Below are 17,786 nucleotides of genomic sequence, written 5' to 3'. Positions count from 1 at the left end.
CTGGTTGGGAAAGATTTTTATTGAAATGTTTCGACTGTTTAAGGGTGGAAAAAAATTTGAACACAAAAAAATTATTCAATAAGATGACTGCATTAGTTTACAGAGTGCTTTTTAAGGACAGTACAGGTCAAGTGCTCCCATGCACTAAAGAATATGCAACTCATTCACAGTTCAGTAAATGTAGTTTTCTAATTTTAGGTTGGTCTTATTGTAATGTAGAGGGGTTGGATGTGATTCTTCAAACTGAGCAAAACAAGACAGGTTCTTAAAAAAAAATATATTTTCTCTTTTTGGTAATTGCCTGGGTAGGCACACTACTGCAATAAGCAAAAATAGCATTCTAGTATCCTTGTAAATTGTCAATATGGTATATATATCTAGAGCACATAGCATAGGAAAGTAGGAGACTGAGAACATCTGTCAAACATACTTTCTGATCTTGAGTGAAACTATGAGTCTCTGTCAATGGCTCCATTTCTTTTCTAACATGCAACACTAAGGTCCTGTTTCAATGATGGCACAGTGCTTAGTTCCATTGCCTCACACTTCCAGAGGGGTGCATGTGAATCCCTTCCAAAATCACTGTCTGATTTAAGTTTGCATTTTTGCCCTAAGTAAGTTTCTTTCCTGATGCATTGTGATTCATTACGAAGAAATCTATATTAGCTTAAGTAGCAGCTCCGCTGAGCCAGACATACTATGCCTGGAGACAACCCTGAGTGAATTTTGCTTAAAACTGGGTGGGAACAATTAGACAGATGAGTATCAAATTTCTAAACCAATCCAAAGTCTCACAAAGGCAATGCTCAAAGTAAGGTCTAAGACTGTGAAATAAAAAGTCTTCAAATATAGTTGAAATTTATTTTAAAAAATTCAGAGGCAAAAGCAAACATTCGATTGTAAAAGAATATGTTTTAGCCTTACCAATTTTTGCATCGGCTTACACCAGACAAGCTATGCAAAGCTGCTGCACTTCATCACCATAATCAGCCATTTCATAATTTTGAATGGGTACTTTTTTTGCTTTAATTAATGTAACTTACTGTCACACCCCTTCACAATGTAGTTTTTAACTATTTACTTAAAAAAAAAAAAAAAAAAAAAAAAAAACCTTTTCTGGTGCTGTAAAAATATTTTGCATTGGATTCTCTTCCATTCAGTCTTAAACCCAAGATCCATGACTGTTTAATGTGAAGACCTTCTCATTAAAGTAAATGCAGCATAACTGTCATTCTGATTTTCCTTTTATTACAACACATTAAAATCCCCACTTTATTCAGACAACATGCTGTATCCCATAATTTTTTTTCCATTTTACATAGTTGCTGGTTTGACACAATGCTGAAATATGATGAGAAGTAATTAAGAATATTCAGGGAAGTAGAAAAAGCCTTTGACAGAGTTGAATGGGACTACCTATTCACAACATTTCACACATTTGGGTTTGCCCCAAATATATGCACATAGATAAAAAATACTTTACACCAGTCCAGAAACCTCTGCCCGGTCTGTATTAACAGCATTATCTCAGACAACTTCAAACTAGAACATGGTACTTGACAAACCTCTATCACCATAGCTTTTTACAATCACTATTCACTTTCAAATGCTGAGATAAAGGGGATTATCAGAGAAGGTCTTGAACCGAAAACACAATACTAGACACGACATCTATCCATTTATTTTATCAGAACAGTTTAAATATCTAGGGGTAAAAATCAAGTAAATACAAGACCTTTTTCAGCATGGGGAGGGAGGGGGTGGGGGGGGGAGGAGAGGTCAACCCTCCAACTCACATTAGCAGGGAGAATCAATTCTGTCAAGAATAATATCCTTCCCAAGTTTCTTTTTCTATTTCAGAGCATCCCCATATACATTAAGAAAATCATTCTTTAAAAAATTAGACTCAATTGTAACCTCATTACTTCATTTATCTGGAATTCGATATGTCCATGCATTCAAAAGGCAACTAGACAAAGACTGCAAAAGGTGGCATGGCACTACCCATCTTTCAAATGTTATTACTGGGCAGCAAGTATACACAAATTGATGAATATACGGAAGTCTGGTCTGCAATAGAAATAAAGTCTTGCTGTACTTCTTTAAAAATGCAAATTGTCAAAATACCAATAATCTGGTTGTCCATCAATCACTTAAAATAAGTCAGAGAAGCTTTTATCTGTTGTTTTTCTACATGATAAAAATCACCTTTTTTCCCCCCCAACCCTCTCAAACCTACACAGTATTTAATCTATGGAAAAATGACCGGGATTAAAACAGCAACACATTTTTTTTCATTACTTTCAAATAAGAAATTTTGCTAAAACAAACCTACCCAATTTTCCACACCTGGAATAGAAATGCAGGGGAGAATACATACTGATCAGTCTTGAAGACTCAGACAGCAATTCAACATTTATATTATTAAATAAATAAATGTATCGCAAAGTCTGTTCCTTTCAAAGTTCCTTGCATATGGTGGGAAAAGGAACATAAAACTTTCAAATGTAGCAACATATAATTACATTTTAGAAAAAGCATTTATTTTGGGGGGGGAAAATGGCATTTTTTGCCAATGCTGTTTTCTCTTCTCTTCCTCTTGGTGGAGGATGTTTTGTTTAGTTTGCCTTGATTATATGGAATGTTATTTTCTTCAAATACAATTAAAAACATTGAGACTATATTTGTTAGAATATTAATACATGTGCAAAGCAGAAACAAAAAATAGACACATTATGTGGACCCTAACTTGATATTATGATGATCCCATAGGCCAGGAGCCTCTTTTCTGGGTGAATTCACAGATGCCAACTGGCTTTTTTTCCCTGAATGGCACAATATAAAAAATGGTACCCTGCAGCTGCCCAGTGGACACCTGCAAATATTAAAATCCAAAAAAGCTTTCAGAAATTCTAGGAACCCACCAGTGAATATCAGTGGTAACTGAAGCCATCAACTAGTGTACAGTAGATGTGATTTTATACAGTTTAAGCAGGAGAGTGTCTGAATTTTACAAGAGGTACTAAAAAAAACAAAAGGTATTGTTATATAACTCCATCAGTAAAGCTACTTTGAAATGCATGTCTGTACTGTAAAAAGGAGTACAGGGCTGAGGTATGTTGCTTAAAGCAACATTTCTGATTTATATGTATTGAAAGACTGCAGAAGAGTTGTTCACAAAATAAAGTTGTCTTATCAATATACAGTACATGTCCCTTAAGGTCTGCATAATACATACATACCACAAATGAAATACTGCACATTTTAATGAGAATGGAAATGCATGCTTCATAAAGGTATAACTGATTTACATTGCTGACTAGAGTAGCCTCTACTCCAACCGTGAACTTTCCCTAAGCTGTGAACAACAGGTTTCTGCTTGGGCATATTTGTGATTATGGGTCACTAACCAGGTTTATTTAAAAAGGACGAGACATTAACATGATCGCAGCATAGAAAGGCGAACTAATACAGATAAAGAAAACAATTTCATCCAGTTTCTGAGTTAAATATCTAACTCATCAGGAATGCTTTTCAAAGATGTATTAGAACCTGAGAAGGATATCAGTCCTGACTGCATTGATTCACTCTCCTAATAAAATAGACTTCTTGTTTAGCACATTCCAGAAAAATTTTAACATTTAATGTGAAAGCACTTTATAATTGTTAATCCTAGTTGTGTACACTGGTGTAATACAGAAACAAAGTAATTTCTAATTTAGCATTTCCTGTAGAAGCACTTACAAAGACCGATACACTCATGCCCAAGTTAATCAAAAACTATAAAATTAATCGTATATAATAATATGTAAAATAGTATGTCATCAATGTAGAGTGGTATCCCTCAACATTTCTAGCCTGTTAATAAACAAAAAAAGTAAACGTTTAAACTTTAATTAAGAAAAGGAAATCGGCTTTGAAAATTGCCACATCTTACATTCAACAGAGTTTATATTATAAAATAGGTTGATTAAGGCTAAAAGGGGGGAAGGAAGGGTGGGCTTGATTTGCATCAAAAAACTTAATACCAACATACTGTACAGTATTGTACTTATTTGGTACCTGCATAATAAAAACATTTTTGAAAACAGAATACTTTGTGCTTGTAAAAAGAACAGTAATTTTTTAAACAGTATTTTAATGAACACTTTCAAATTAACATCTGAATATGAAAAAACGAAATTTCACTTAGTTTTGATTGCACTACAGTACATCACACATTCAGGTTTTAGGAAGAGGCTGGAGATTTAATCGAGAAGTTGTGAGGTGGCAACACTAGTAGATATATATACGATACCACCACTGTTTTTTGTAAGCAACTATAATCGTGTAAAAACATTGCAAAAATTGAGTGTTAACAGAGCAGGGCTATTTTTCTAATTGTGGTCAATATTAAAGATTGGGGAAAATAAGAAAAAATAACTGACTGTAAATAAGTGAACACTTACTACAATGTTAATGAAAACCATTACTGAAAAAAAGGAATAAAGGCTAAATATGAAAAAAGTAAGCATACAAATAAGTGAAATACTAGGTGTCATAAGAATTCTTGTAGACCCTCTCTGTGTAGGGATAAAACTCCTTACCTGGATATGGAACTCTTCCTTTGGTAACCAGCTCTGTCAAAAGAATGCCAAAAGACCATACATCGGATTTAATTGTGAATCGTCCATATAATGCTGCTTCTGGCGCTGTCCATTTGATAGGGAATTTTGCTCCTATATTTGTAAAGGGAAACAGAACAAATAACTGTTAAACTGTGAATTACTATACATGGTTAGGAGCATGAGCTGATTACAGTAGCATGTTGCACACCCCACGTGGCAAACCAACCGGATTGAGATTGGAGTGCAGCCATGCAACGGGTGACACCACACTGAAAAATAATAGGGTTTTTTTTTTTTTTTAAATCAGTGGCGGAGTGCCAATCCTCCCACTGACCACCCATGCCCCCCTCCCCCCGAAATTAAGATCCATTGGTGAATACCAGGGGTAACTAAAGCCATCAATTACGGTAGATGACATTTTATATACTGTTAGCAGGAGAGTGTACTAAAAAGTCTAATGTCTAAGTGTGTTTGTTTCATGATTCCATAAGGAGAATGATTGTTGGGTACATCAAAAAGGTTCTGGTAAAATGAATTTGGAAACACTGAAAGACATCTATGGCTAACAATGCTACACAAACTGAGAAACTCATGAGAGGGAATGATATCTTATGCTACTGTAAAATTTGATTAAGACGACTCCAGAGATTTGGAGGAATGTGTTAACAATAGACACTCTGGATTAGCCAACAAAGTACAGCTGTTCCAGTTTGGTAGGGGCAGAAATAAGTGATTCCTGCAAACAGTTAAATCATGATTTCCTGGATAGCAATGTTCAGAATTCTACCCGGCTATGCAACAGGGGCACAAGCCTCGTGCAAATATTTGAGAATACCATTAAGATTCACCACAGTGTCTACATGTTTTACAGTATATATAAGCATTGTTGAACTCCACCAAGCATATGCTTTCTTTATGATCTCTGTTTATTAATATGCAGAATATTTAAACTTTTTAGGAGGTAAAGCTTGATTATTTGACCTACCAATGTGCAGATATCTCAGAGTCACCGCAAGTCCAAACTGAATAAAAAGTATAAAATAGCAGGAGAACACAATCTTTAGAATGCATACAAACCTTGTCTAGCAGTATATTCATTATCTTCAATTAATCTTGCCAATCCAAAATCAGCAATCTTGCAAACAAGATTGTCACCAACAAGAATGTTGGCAGCTCGCAGGTCTCTATGAATATAGTTCATCCTCTCAATAAAAGCCATTCCATCTGCAATCTGCAAAACATAATGTAATTCATTCAGTAAGTAATAAAATTGATCTTAAAGCAATAAGGAAACTGACCTAATACAATTTGTGTGAAAGTCAAACATACACATTCAAGTTCTGAACTATAACCATTAACTCAGATATATTTTACAAACAAACACTAAAAAGCTGAAGCAGCAAGACCCTTGTAGTGAATTGGACGGTTAAGGCATTAAACTTATTTAATTTTACTATTACAGTCATTTTGTTTACTGTAGACTTATTAAAATAAGAATTCGGCTCTGTTTGATACAGATTACTATTATTGGCTGCCAATAGAAAATAGGTGCTAAACAATTCATATGAAGATTGCAATGATATAGACAAAATATTCAGACAGAACTCAAGCAAGTACAGTATTTGAATTGAGTGTCTACATGTTAACAGGAGTTCTAAAAGAAAAGATGCTTGTTAATTTCAATGCTATTACCCAAGCCACAGAAACCAATCATTGTTAACATGGCAAAATCAATCATACAGTGAGTATGTACTAATATATCTATGAAGTATGTCTCTTTTTTATATATATATATATATATATATATATATATATATATATATATATATATATATATATATATATATATATATATATATATATATATATATATATATATATATATATAAAACAACATTAATGCATTTTACCTGAGCAGCCATGTCCACCAGTTGTGGTAGTTTTAGGTATTTTCCCTCACCTTCTTTAAGGAAGTCTAGTAAACTACCTACAAAAAAAAAAAACATTAAAAGCATTCAGAATGGCTGTTACCAAAACGTCAGTATGTTTCTAAACTGTCACACATTTTGTATAGGTGTGCCAAGTATAAAACAAGCAATATTAAGCAAATAATAATTGACCACATAATAGAAACAATTAGGTTTATGAAATGTCAATTAGATTTACATTAAAACCACACAGGTGATTACTTGTAACACTTTACAAACATGTTTAAGAAAAACTAATATTAACACAAATTTTTCACTTCAGATTTAAAGCACTTAATGTATATATCTCTCACTGCAAAGTAAAGCATATTAGATTTGTAAAAGATAAGTCCAAAACATCTGCACTATAAAAGACAGAATTCTGTTAGACAACAGAGACACAGCCAAAGAAACTGACCTTTTGCCATATATTCAGTAACAATATAGATGGGCTCTTCAGAAACCACAGCATATAGAGGTACCAGTTTGTCATGACGAAGCTTTTTCATAATTTGGGCTTCTTGAAGGAAAGCTTCTGGTGACATGGTGCCAGGTTTTAATGTCTTAATTGCAACTTTTGTTGTTCCATTCCACGTACCTGGAGACAAAAAAAAATAAATAAATAAATAAAAAATACAGCTTAAAACAACTTAAAGAATAAGTACCTATAACATATGTACAAGCTGCAGCATTAAAAAAGAAATACAAATTAAAAAATTCAGACTAAGAGATTCAATTTTGAAATTTTTTTTCTCCCCCTACAGACATAAGCCAAATTGAACTTCATAACTTTGTTCATGCAAATTAATGAGATGCTTTAGTTTTATCAACTATGTGCAGGAATATAAAACAGAAAGCACTGCTATGAATAAGGCCAGATTTCAGGAACTATTAGCATTCAGGGTCATATAAATACAAGCTACATGAAACTTGTCGTAATTAATCAACACATATTTAATCTCAGACTGCATACATAATGAAGCAGTCAGCCTATGACTACACAGTAAAGGAAATCCTTTATGTGGCACCTTTCAAAATTGTACCATTCTGGGGAAATGCTTTAATATTTTAGACTGTGCCTTTAATAATGATTACCATTGCACAATTAAACACTAGAGGAATAACCTAGGTAAAACATCAACTGCATATGCATAATGGTACATAAAATGAAATCTACTGAAAAACTCCTTTAATATGCAGTGTTAAGACAAAATGACGAGGTGCAGTTGGAAACAATGAGCAAGAATCAAACATGTATGATATTGTTGCTCATCCTTAACACTAAACTTTTCTAAAATAAGAACAGCCTGGGTGTTTTCCAAAATAAACATTTAACTGAACCATTTTGAAATGTAAGCAAGAATAGTTAATAGAGCTGTAAACAAAATCACAGTCTAAAATACATCTGAAGAAAATTTCAGAAATAACTCAAGGAGCACAGCAGCATTACAGAACAGTGTGAGATGGTCTCAATCCCATTCAAGGTATACTGTACATTTTTATTGTGTTGAAAATGAGTAAAACATTGTTTAAAAACATCTAATTATGCTACAGGTTAAAGCATTAAAACAAGTGGCAAATCCAGTTACCCATTATATTGGATATCTTGGCTTACTGAAAACACTCAATTTCCCAAAACATTGCCCAAGACCGCCTAATTTATGAACTTATCACAAGTAGCAGTGGCTAAAGGCGATGTGAAGGAGGCAACACCATCCTCTCAAGGAACTAAAGACAAAAGAATTAACTTCCTGACTCATATATACCGATTTGAAACAAGGGAAAAAGAAAACGACTCTGAATCATCTGATGGCAACTGTCAACTGAAGGAACAGAAAAAATGTTCTTGATTAAATCTGATATTACGGCCAGGGTACATAAAGATCTTACTACAACTACATTTGCAGTTTTCTAGTTGAAGTGGTGGTACTAGTACTAATAGTAATATTGTCACATGAACAAAAAACAAAACTGTTGAAACCTTATGAACATGTACTTTATCACACACACTCAAGCTTACAGGCTCATATGATTTCTGCACACACCGATGTGTTCAGATAGGTGTATTATAGCACTGGTACATTTTTTTTCTGCAATGGCTAAAGCTGAAAGATTCCCTCAGGAAACATAGTAAATATTTTAAAGAAATTCTGTGCATTTCATCCATCCTTCAGTAAAACATTTGCACCTTCATGATTTTGTGATCTCCCAGCTTTACAATGCCTCACTTTCATAAAGACAGGTTGACAATAAATAGTTTGTACAGAGTTTTATAGAAAAATCATACACCATATCTAATATAGTCATCTGCTTTCATCCTAACTAGGCACTAATCAGGAAATCCTTATTAAGCACTCCATTATCTTAAAAATAATGGCAGAACATCCCTCCATCATACTCTTAGATAAAAGAAAAATGTAAGCCAAGACACCCTGAAGCTTTTCTGGTGGCTCATGGTCATCCAACATCCAATTACCACAATTTAAACAGGTGTTCCTGTTATTTTGTCATCTATCTAGAATATTAAAATATATAACAAATGTTACCTTTACAAAAAGATTGAATGAATAGGAATTCCATGATGAAGGCAAAGAGTGTTTTCCTCTGAATATTTTTTCACTGTCAATTCATATTTGTTCTTTGCTCAAAATGTTAATATTTTCAGTTGTTTGATTTAAACATAAATCAATTACTACCAGAAAAAAAATTTCTTTGAAGACAATATTTTTTATATATACAATGTTTTCTAAATCTAACTTGTTCTTTGTGTTTAAACATCCTAGAGTGAGCATAAATATTTACATACCCATCCATACTTCACCAAAGCATCCTTGTCCAAGTTTCACTTCTAATCTTAGTGATTCTCTAGGTATTTCCCAAGCATCTTTAGCCAGTCCCTGTGTTTGTGGCTTAACAGTTGGACACACAGTTGTTAGTCTGTGGCATAAACCATCTGCATGTTCTACAAATAAATAAATAAGTATTATTTTATGCAGTCTGTTGCATGTACAGTATAGATTTTTCATTAACTGTACTCTCTGAACAATGCATTTGTTTAAGGCAGCATTCTCCCACTTTTTATATTCTGAAGTGTTTGCTCCAATTCAGTATTAACAAGTGGCAACTCTAGGAAGTTATACAGCTTGAAAATAGGATGTGAGTGAATTGAACATTTAGTTATATTAGATACTATTTGTTGCAAAAAAAAAAATTACATAATTACTATCACTTTAAACATTGGATTTACTGCCAATGTATAATCTAAAGGCACATTGATAATACTGTATTTGAAATGTGTACAACTGTTTCAGCGATCGAACATAAATTAAAAATAAAAGAGCAAAAAGATGCATCCATTACCTTATCCCTAAACAATGCAACCAGCCAAATAATTTAACTTTTCACGCATTCAGGCAACAGCTTTGAAAAAAAAATTGTAGCCAATATATTATTCTATTTAAAGATTTTTATTTTAAACTTGAACACATAATTCACATTAATATATGCTACTCAAAATATGTTTTACACACTAATTTATACTCATACTAAAAAGCTGCACAGCAATTTGGACAAAGGCACATAAAAATCAAACAACAATTGACAGGGACAATGCAGCCTCACATAACACACAATGGAAGTGCAAGATGTCTATGGTCAAACATTCTCTAAGCATGTAAAATTGATGTGTCTCAAAAATAAAACTTTGAAGAGGCCAAGAAACATTTAATTCTTTACTAAACGTAACTACATACAATATTTTTAATGAATTGTTGATGAATAATGGGGAAGTCAGATTAAAAAATACCAATGTTTGCCATTACTGGTAATCTAATATTCCCTCATCTGCTGTTTGAATACTTTGGTTAACAATCAGACATGATTTAGGTCAGCCCTTTCCAACACAAGCCTGGCTATCAACATAAAAATTACAGGCATATCATGACATGATGACAAGGTCTTAAAATTTCGAAATATAAATAAAAGTATTCTTGAATGTAAAGCCTGTAGTTCAGAAATTGGTATGTGTGTTACAACTAATGGGAAGGCAGCTCATGCATTTTAATAATTTCAGCAATCTCTGTGATAAGTTAATATTTTCTTTCATTTTTCAGATGATCTACTGTGGTGCAAAGCACGGATGCTGTTACAATAAGATTTGTCCTTGGAACTGTGGCTCATAGTGGTTGGGGCAGCCCATCATCAGACCACTAAAATATTCTATTTAAAAAAACATGAACACAAAGGTTTGTTATAGTAGAAGGCATTACAACCCTGAAGATGCTTGGTGGTTAACCGGCCTTGATTAAAAATGTTCAAAGAACATACAGAGGTTTATTTTCTCTAAAATTTGTGTTGATTGAAGTTTATTTTCCTCTAATGTGCTGTCAGCCGAGCTAATAGTAATGTATATTTTAACATTTCCTTATATCATAATAAAAATCCTAAAAACCAAAAATAGTATATTATTTATGATGATTGTGAATTAGGGCGGCATGGTGGCGCAGTGGTAGCACTGCTGCCTCGCAGTTAGGAGACCCGGGTTTGCTTCCCGGGTTCTCCCCGCGTGGAGTTTGCATGTTCTCCCTGTGTCTGTAAGGGTTTCCTCCGGGTACTCCGGTTTCCTCCCACAGTCCAAAGACATGGATCCTAAATTGTCCCTAGTGTGTGCTTGGTGTGCGAGTGTGTGTGTGTGTCCTGCGGTGGGTTGGCGCCCTGCCCGGGATTGGTTCCTGCCTTCCACCCTGTGTTGGCTGGGATTGGCTCCAGCAGACCCCGTGTCGGATTCAACAGGTTGGAAAATGGATGGATGGGTGATTGTGAATTGACATATTTTAAGGTGTTTGTGTTAACTTTTTATTGTAGAATCTTTATTTATCTTTAATATGTTACATTTGTAAATGTGAGTGGCACTCTATATGTGGAAGGTGTGGTATATAAAAATAAAATTGAATTAGATAGTAGTTCTTGTTGTTCAATAATCAGTTAACTGCTAAAAATGCAGTATCACTTAAGACATGGTTGTGTTGTAGACTTTACCTTTAAATACACCTGTAACAGTTCTCCATGGTACACAGCCTCTGGAAAGTTAGAACAATGCAAGCAGGTAAATTTGTAGTAGTTCAGATCAATACAACTTCAGGATTAAGAGCTGTGAGTGAGTTTGGGTTGAGTGCTGTTTCTACACCGTGAGAAAGCAGAAACAGGTAAAAAGCAGTAACTTGGGGTGTACTAAGTTGCCCCTCATGGAATACTGCAAAAGCGGAAACATTGTAAAAGTACATCCAATATCCAAAGAGTGTTACAGTTTGTATTGGTTACTGCATAGAGACTTATTTTAAATATGTTTACACGATCTATAACCTAAAATAGGATTTTATTTTTAATATAAAGGCTATATAGTTGCATCTAATACTGTGCTGCTAACACTAGTAAACATGCTTCTAAGGATTATGGACAAGATTTCTTCTCAAATTTTCTTTACCATTGATCATTTTTCAAAGGGAGTAAATGTTTTTTCACAGATCAGTGTTCACAGTATCTTAGACATAAGTTAACTTTTGTTGTGTGAAAAAAAGCTTACTTTTATTGTTGCTGTGCACGTTAATATCCATATTAAACAAAAAACTTTGTTTTACTTTAAAACATCTTTAAACGAGAAATTAAATCTCATTTTTTAAAATCATAAACATTGAATGTTTATTCTTAAGTGCCAATATGAATTTAATATGTAAAACATATTACCTGTGTAATGTTTCACCAGTTTTTGGAGTGTTTCAAATTGAGCCCTTGTTGTAATGTAATAACCACCATTATCAAGTTTTCGGATTTTGTAGTGCTTTACATTGTCACCTTTCGCTTCATCCCAGTCTCGAATTGAGAGCGAATAAGCACCTGGCATTAAAAGAAGTAAAGGGAAGAAATAACAGACAATTATTCACTGATACACTTATTTTTGTTAGAATCACAGTATGTATGTAATATACAATACAATAAGTCAATTGCTCGGTTACTAGGACTGCAGCTCGGCTATACAAAGTACTGTTGTTTCACCTGTGAATGGGACAGCCGTGCCAAAGAGTCATACTAGTCTCGACAGAACTGGTCACTCCGTAAAAAGTTAGTTCCAGGACAAAAAATGTGGCACATGAATCACTTGTCGACCTGGCAAAGATATTTTTGCCTCCTCTTCACATGAAGCTGGGACTCATGAAGAATTTCGTGAAAGCACTGAACAAGGAAGGTGAAGGTTTTCGTTATTTAAGACAGATGTTCCCAAGAATAACTGACACCAAGATCAAAGAGGGCATTCCTTGCTATGCCTTTTGTGGTCTTCAGAGATTCACTGCTTAACATAGCCATTTTGAAAATAAACACTTTTATAAAATTTTATAAAGATTCTTCATTGCCATTTGCGTAAGTTGTTGGAGTTGATGGTTTCCACTTCCAGTGAGCATTTTAAGTCACTATTCAGGACCCTAGGCTTTAGGACTCTAGTTTACAACAACAACTGCAAGCCACTAAAATAACACTGCTGATATACTGTTAGTGTATTATTTGGCTAGTTAAATATGCTGTATATTTATTTGAAAGTTAAATATACTTCTACAGAGGGAGATATCAAAATTACTGAACTCAATAGCAGAAGAGCCGAACTTCAGTCTAGGAACTAATTCACAGAAACAGTCATGGGATCAGAATCAAAGTACACTGCTGTCCAGGAAAACTGCTACATTTTACAAGCCCTCACTGACTGACTGACTCACTCACTCATCACTAATTCTCCAACTTCCCGTGTAGGTAGAAGGCTGAAATTTGGCAGGCTTATTCCTTACAGCTTACTTACAAAAGTTAAGCATGTTTTATTTCGAAATTCTACGTGTAACAGTCATAACGGTCGACAACGTCCGCCATGTTGAACTTTCTTATCTATGGCCCCATCTTCACGAAATTTGGTAGGCGGCTTCCCTGCGTGAACCGAAACCGATGTACGTATTTTTTTCGGTGGTATGACGCCACTGTCGGCCGCCATATTGAACTTTTCAACAGTCTTTGTTACTTATGGGCCCATCTTCAAGAAATGTGGTATGCGGGTACCCAACGCTAAATGAATCCTACTTACGTACATATATATGTCCATAGCCTGCAGCTCAGTCACCGTGTGAGGCGGCGTTGGGTCCCCATCCCAACGCCTCCGACATTGTTGGCTGCCTGTCTATATAAGGCCGTCCGTCGCTCCAGTCTCTTCATTCCCTTCCTTGCTTCGCCACGGGATTCACGTCTCCCTGCTGATAACTACAGCCTTTTTATTTAATCCATGGCTTCTCCGCTGTTTTATTGTTCATTTATTACGATTATAGTTATTGTGTAGGTATTTTAGACTTACTTTACATTGATCAGGTACCCATTTTCTTTATCATTCCAACCGTACCCGCATTAACATGTCTATCGAGGTGATCACCATCGATCAAAGAACTGTCACTTACTGAGTGGTTTCCATGCTGTGGTTTTCTTAGATGCATTTCACTTTGCCAAAAAAAACCCACTTTCTTTTTAATGGAAAACACTATAGTCAGAAAGAAGGCATGCCAATGGGATCTTCGTTATCAGGACTCTAACTGAACTAGTTATGCAGCAATTTCAAAGTAACCAACTAAATGAATTCAACGGCCACATCAACTCAGTATTCCCTGCAATCCAATTTACGATGGAAAAACAGACGCATCAATTTCCTTGACATTTCCACTGAAAGAGTTAACCGCGGCAGTTTAAGAATATTCATTGCAAGGAATGATGTGCAGACAAAATACTACACTTGTCCAGGAACCACCCTTCATCGCATACACGGAGTTGTGTTAGGACTTTGTTCAAAAGCATTAACACCCATTGGAACACAATGGACACATGGAGACGTTATCTTCTTTGTCTGTTCACATCAAATGGCTACCCCATGGCATTTGTTAAACAATGCCTATATAGGAGATGCCCCAAACCTCAAACAATCGACTTCAATTTGGTCCCTCACCACACCCTCCTTTACTGTGGCATGTAAGAAAGTAGAGCACAAATCCTGTCCAGATCTGGGATCAAGATAGCGCACAAACCAGAATATACTTTACGGTCTGTCCTTTTAATGCCAAACACAAAAAAATAAACAAATAAATAAAATCGACTACAATGATAAGAAACAGTTTATAGCATTCCATGCAATTCATGCCCAGCAGTACACATAGGACAAACATGTAAAACACTAAAAACATGTATACAGGAACATCTCAATGCCATTAGAAGACCCATGGTCTCTGATTTACACACATACAAGTTCAAGTGGATACACTTTTAACTGGGCCAATACAAAGAGTGTCGGAGAGCTGGCTGAATCTTGGCTCTGTAATGAAAACACCATTAACAGACACTTGGACATGAACCCAACATATGCAGCCTTAAAAAGAAAATCCAAACTGGAAAAAAGACTATGACCAACACCTTCCAAATCCCAATTTATTAATCCCCCACCCCATTACTTTCTATACATTGCCTTTGATTCCTGTATGTCTAATCACTTTCCTCTGATAAGGACACCTGGTAGGATGTCGACAGCTTAGGAATAATAATTAAAAAAATATATATATACAGTGGTGTGACAAACTATTTGCCCCCTTCCTGATTTCTTATTCTTTTGCATGTTTGTCACACAAAATGTTTCTGATGATCAAACACATTTAACCATTAGTCAAATATAAAACAAGTAAACACAAAATGCAGTTTTTAAATGATGGTTTTTATTGTTTAGGGAGAAAAAAAAATCCAAACCTACATGGCCTTGTGTGAAAAAGTAATTGCCCCCTTGTTAAAAATAACCTAACTGTGGTGTATCACACCTGAGTTCAATTTCTGTAGCCACCCCCAGGCCTGATTACTGCCACACCTGTTTCAATCAAGAAATCCCTTCAATAGGAGCTGCCTGACACAGAGAAGTAGACCAAAAGCACCTCAAAAGCTAGACATCATGCCAAGATCCAAAGAAATTCAGGAACAAATGAGAACAGAAGTAACTGAGATCTATCAGTCTGGTAAAGGTTATAAAGCCATTTCTAAAGCTTTGGGACTCCTGCGAACCACAAGTGAGAGCCATTATCCACAAATGGCAAAAACATGGAACAGTGGTGAACCTTCCCAGGAGTGGCCGGCTGACCAAAATTACTCCAAAAGCGCAGAGACGACTCATCCGAGAGGTCACAAAAGACCCCAGGACAAAATCTAAAGAACTGCAGGCCTCACTTGCCTCAATTAAGGTCAGTGTTCACGACTCCACCATAAGAAAGAGACTGGGCACAAACGGCCTGCTTGGCAGATTTCCAAGACGCAAACCACTGTTAAGCAAAAAGAACATTAGGGCTCGTCTCAATTTGGCTAAGAAACATCTCAATGATTGCCAAGACTTTTGGGAAAATACCTTGTGGACTGATGAGACAAAAGTTGAACTTTTTGGAAGGCAAATATCACGTTACATCTGGCGTAAAAGGAACACAGCATTTCAGAAAAGAACATCATACCAACAGTAAAATATGGTGGTGGTAGTGTGATGGTCTGGGGTGGTTTTGCTGCTTCAGGACCTGGAAGGCTTGCTGTGATAGATGGAACCATGAATTCTACTGTCTATCAAAAAATCCTGAAGGAGAATGTCCGGCCATCTGTTCGTCAACTCAAGCTGAAGCGATCTTGGGTGCTGCAACAGGACAATGACCCAAGACACACCAGCAAATCCACCTCTGAATAGCTGAAGAAAAACAAAATGAAGACTTTGGAGTGGCCTAGTCAAAGTCCTGACCTGAATCCAATTGAGATGCTATGGCAGGACCTTAAAAAGGCGGTTCATGCTAGAAAACCCTCAAATAAAGCTGAATTACAACAATTCTGGAAAGATGAGTTGGCCAAAATTCCTCCAGAGCGCTGTAAAAGACTCATTGCAAGTTATCGCAAACGCTTGATTGCAGTTATTGCTGCGAAGGGTGGCCCAACCAGTTATTAGGTTCAGGGGGCAATTACTTTTTCACACAGGGCCATGTAGGTTTGGATTTTTTTCTCCCTAAATAATAAAAACCATCATTTAAAAATGCATTTTGTGTTTACTTGTGTTATATTTGACTAATGGTTAAATGTGTTTGATGATCAGAAACATTTTGTGTGACAAACATGCAAAAGAATAAGAAATCAGGAAGGGGGCAAATAGTTTTTCACACCACTGTATATATATAAAAAAAAAAACAAAAAACACCAAACTATTATAAAGATGCAGGACTCGTATACATATAGTAGAAGGACAATGGGCATCCCAGAGGAGACAGGGAACTATATATTACCTGGATAGGAGGCAACAGCGATGACGAAGGCTTACTGATCTATAGAGCAGAGAAATAACTTTGTGCCCAGCTGGCAGGAAATAATGGATGGGAAAGCAAAAGCCGAAAGCTGTGATTTGTTCTATCCCCCATATGATAGGTGGCAGAGGTTCTCATATGGGAACTCAGTCAGGACATCCACAGGAATGCTTGGGAATTGGAGTGTGGAAGTGCAGCCCTGTTGGGGTCCCTACTTATCGATAGAGGGTGTTGTCATTGTGAGGACCTCTATACTTTTCTTATGATCCGGAAGTGTTTCCAGAGGATATGATGTGGCACCGGAAACACTCCTGGGTCCAGCATAAAAGTGAACAAACAACTAGAGGAGAGAAAGAGGAGGAATTGTCAGTTTATTGTACGTTTTACTGAATATTGTTGCTTACATCTGGGAAGGATTGTGGAAAGTGATTAAGGAGTGAATAAAAAGTCTATTTTATCCCAATAACGTGTGGTGTATTGCTGGGTCTGTGGTTTGGGGTCACATAAGCACATACTTTGTGCACTTAAGGGCACAATTTCCCAGGCAAACTATATATCATGACTGTCAAAAAAATGTATTAACTTGAAAAATAAATATCCTTTAATATTGAAATATATTTTTTGCAAAGCTTTAGATTAAACATTTGTCAGGAAAGTTCCTTATTTCCATGAAAGCATTCCAAAAGTTTACCTTTAGTAGTTTCACTCTCTCTTGCCAAGAAAGTTCCACGCTGGTTCCCTGGATTTAAAAGTAGCCGTTCAGCGTCTTTGCGTCCCATTTTCCCAAAGTACCACCTAAATAGCAAAAAGTGAAAAATTATTATATAGGTAAA

General features: G+C 35.6%; 1 protein-coding gene across 4 annotated transcripts in view; it reads right to left on the bottom strand.

Annotated features, from left to right (window-relative positions):
- The window catches only part of yes1 (YES proto-oncogene 1, Src family tyrosine kinase), a 119,927-nt gene that overhangs the window by 2,195 nt on the left and 99,946 nt on the right, over window positions 1-17,786 (bottom strand). For all 4 annotated transcript variants that reach the window (XM_039754854.1, XM_039754853.1, XM_039754856.1 and 1 more), the window contains 7 exons: window positions 17,645-17,748; window positions 12,317-12,466; window positions 9,381-9,536; window positions 6,993-7,172; window positions 6,518-6,594; window positions 5,685-5,838; window positions 4,587-4,718 (listed from right to left, as the gene is read on the bottom strand). In XM_039754854.1, the coding sequence (XP_039610788.1) occupies window positions 4,587-4,718; window positions 5,685-5,838; window positions 6,518-6,594; window positions 6,993-7,172; window positions 9,381-9,536; window positions 12,317-12,466; window positions 17,645-17,748 (953 nt within the window). The remainder of the gene's footprint in view (window positions 1-4,586; window positions 4,719-5,684; window positions 5,839-6,517; window positions 6,595-6,992; window positions 7,173-9,380; window positions 9,537-12,316; window positions 12,467-17,644; window positions 17,749-17,786) is intronic.

The sequence above is a fragment of the Polypterus senegalus genome, chromosome 5 (assembly GCF_016835505.1).
Source record: "Polypterus senegalus isolate Bchr_013 chromosome 5, ASM1683550v1, whole genome shotgun sequence".
Taxonomy (NCBI): Eukaryota; Metazoa; Chordata; class Cladistia; order Polypteriformes; family Polypteridae; genus Polypterus; species Polypterus senegalus.
Note: the sequence above shows the minus strand (reverse complement) of the source record. Positions and strands in the feature narration are given on the sequence as shown.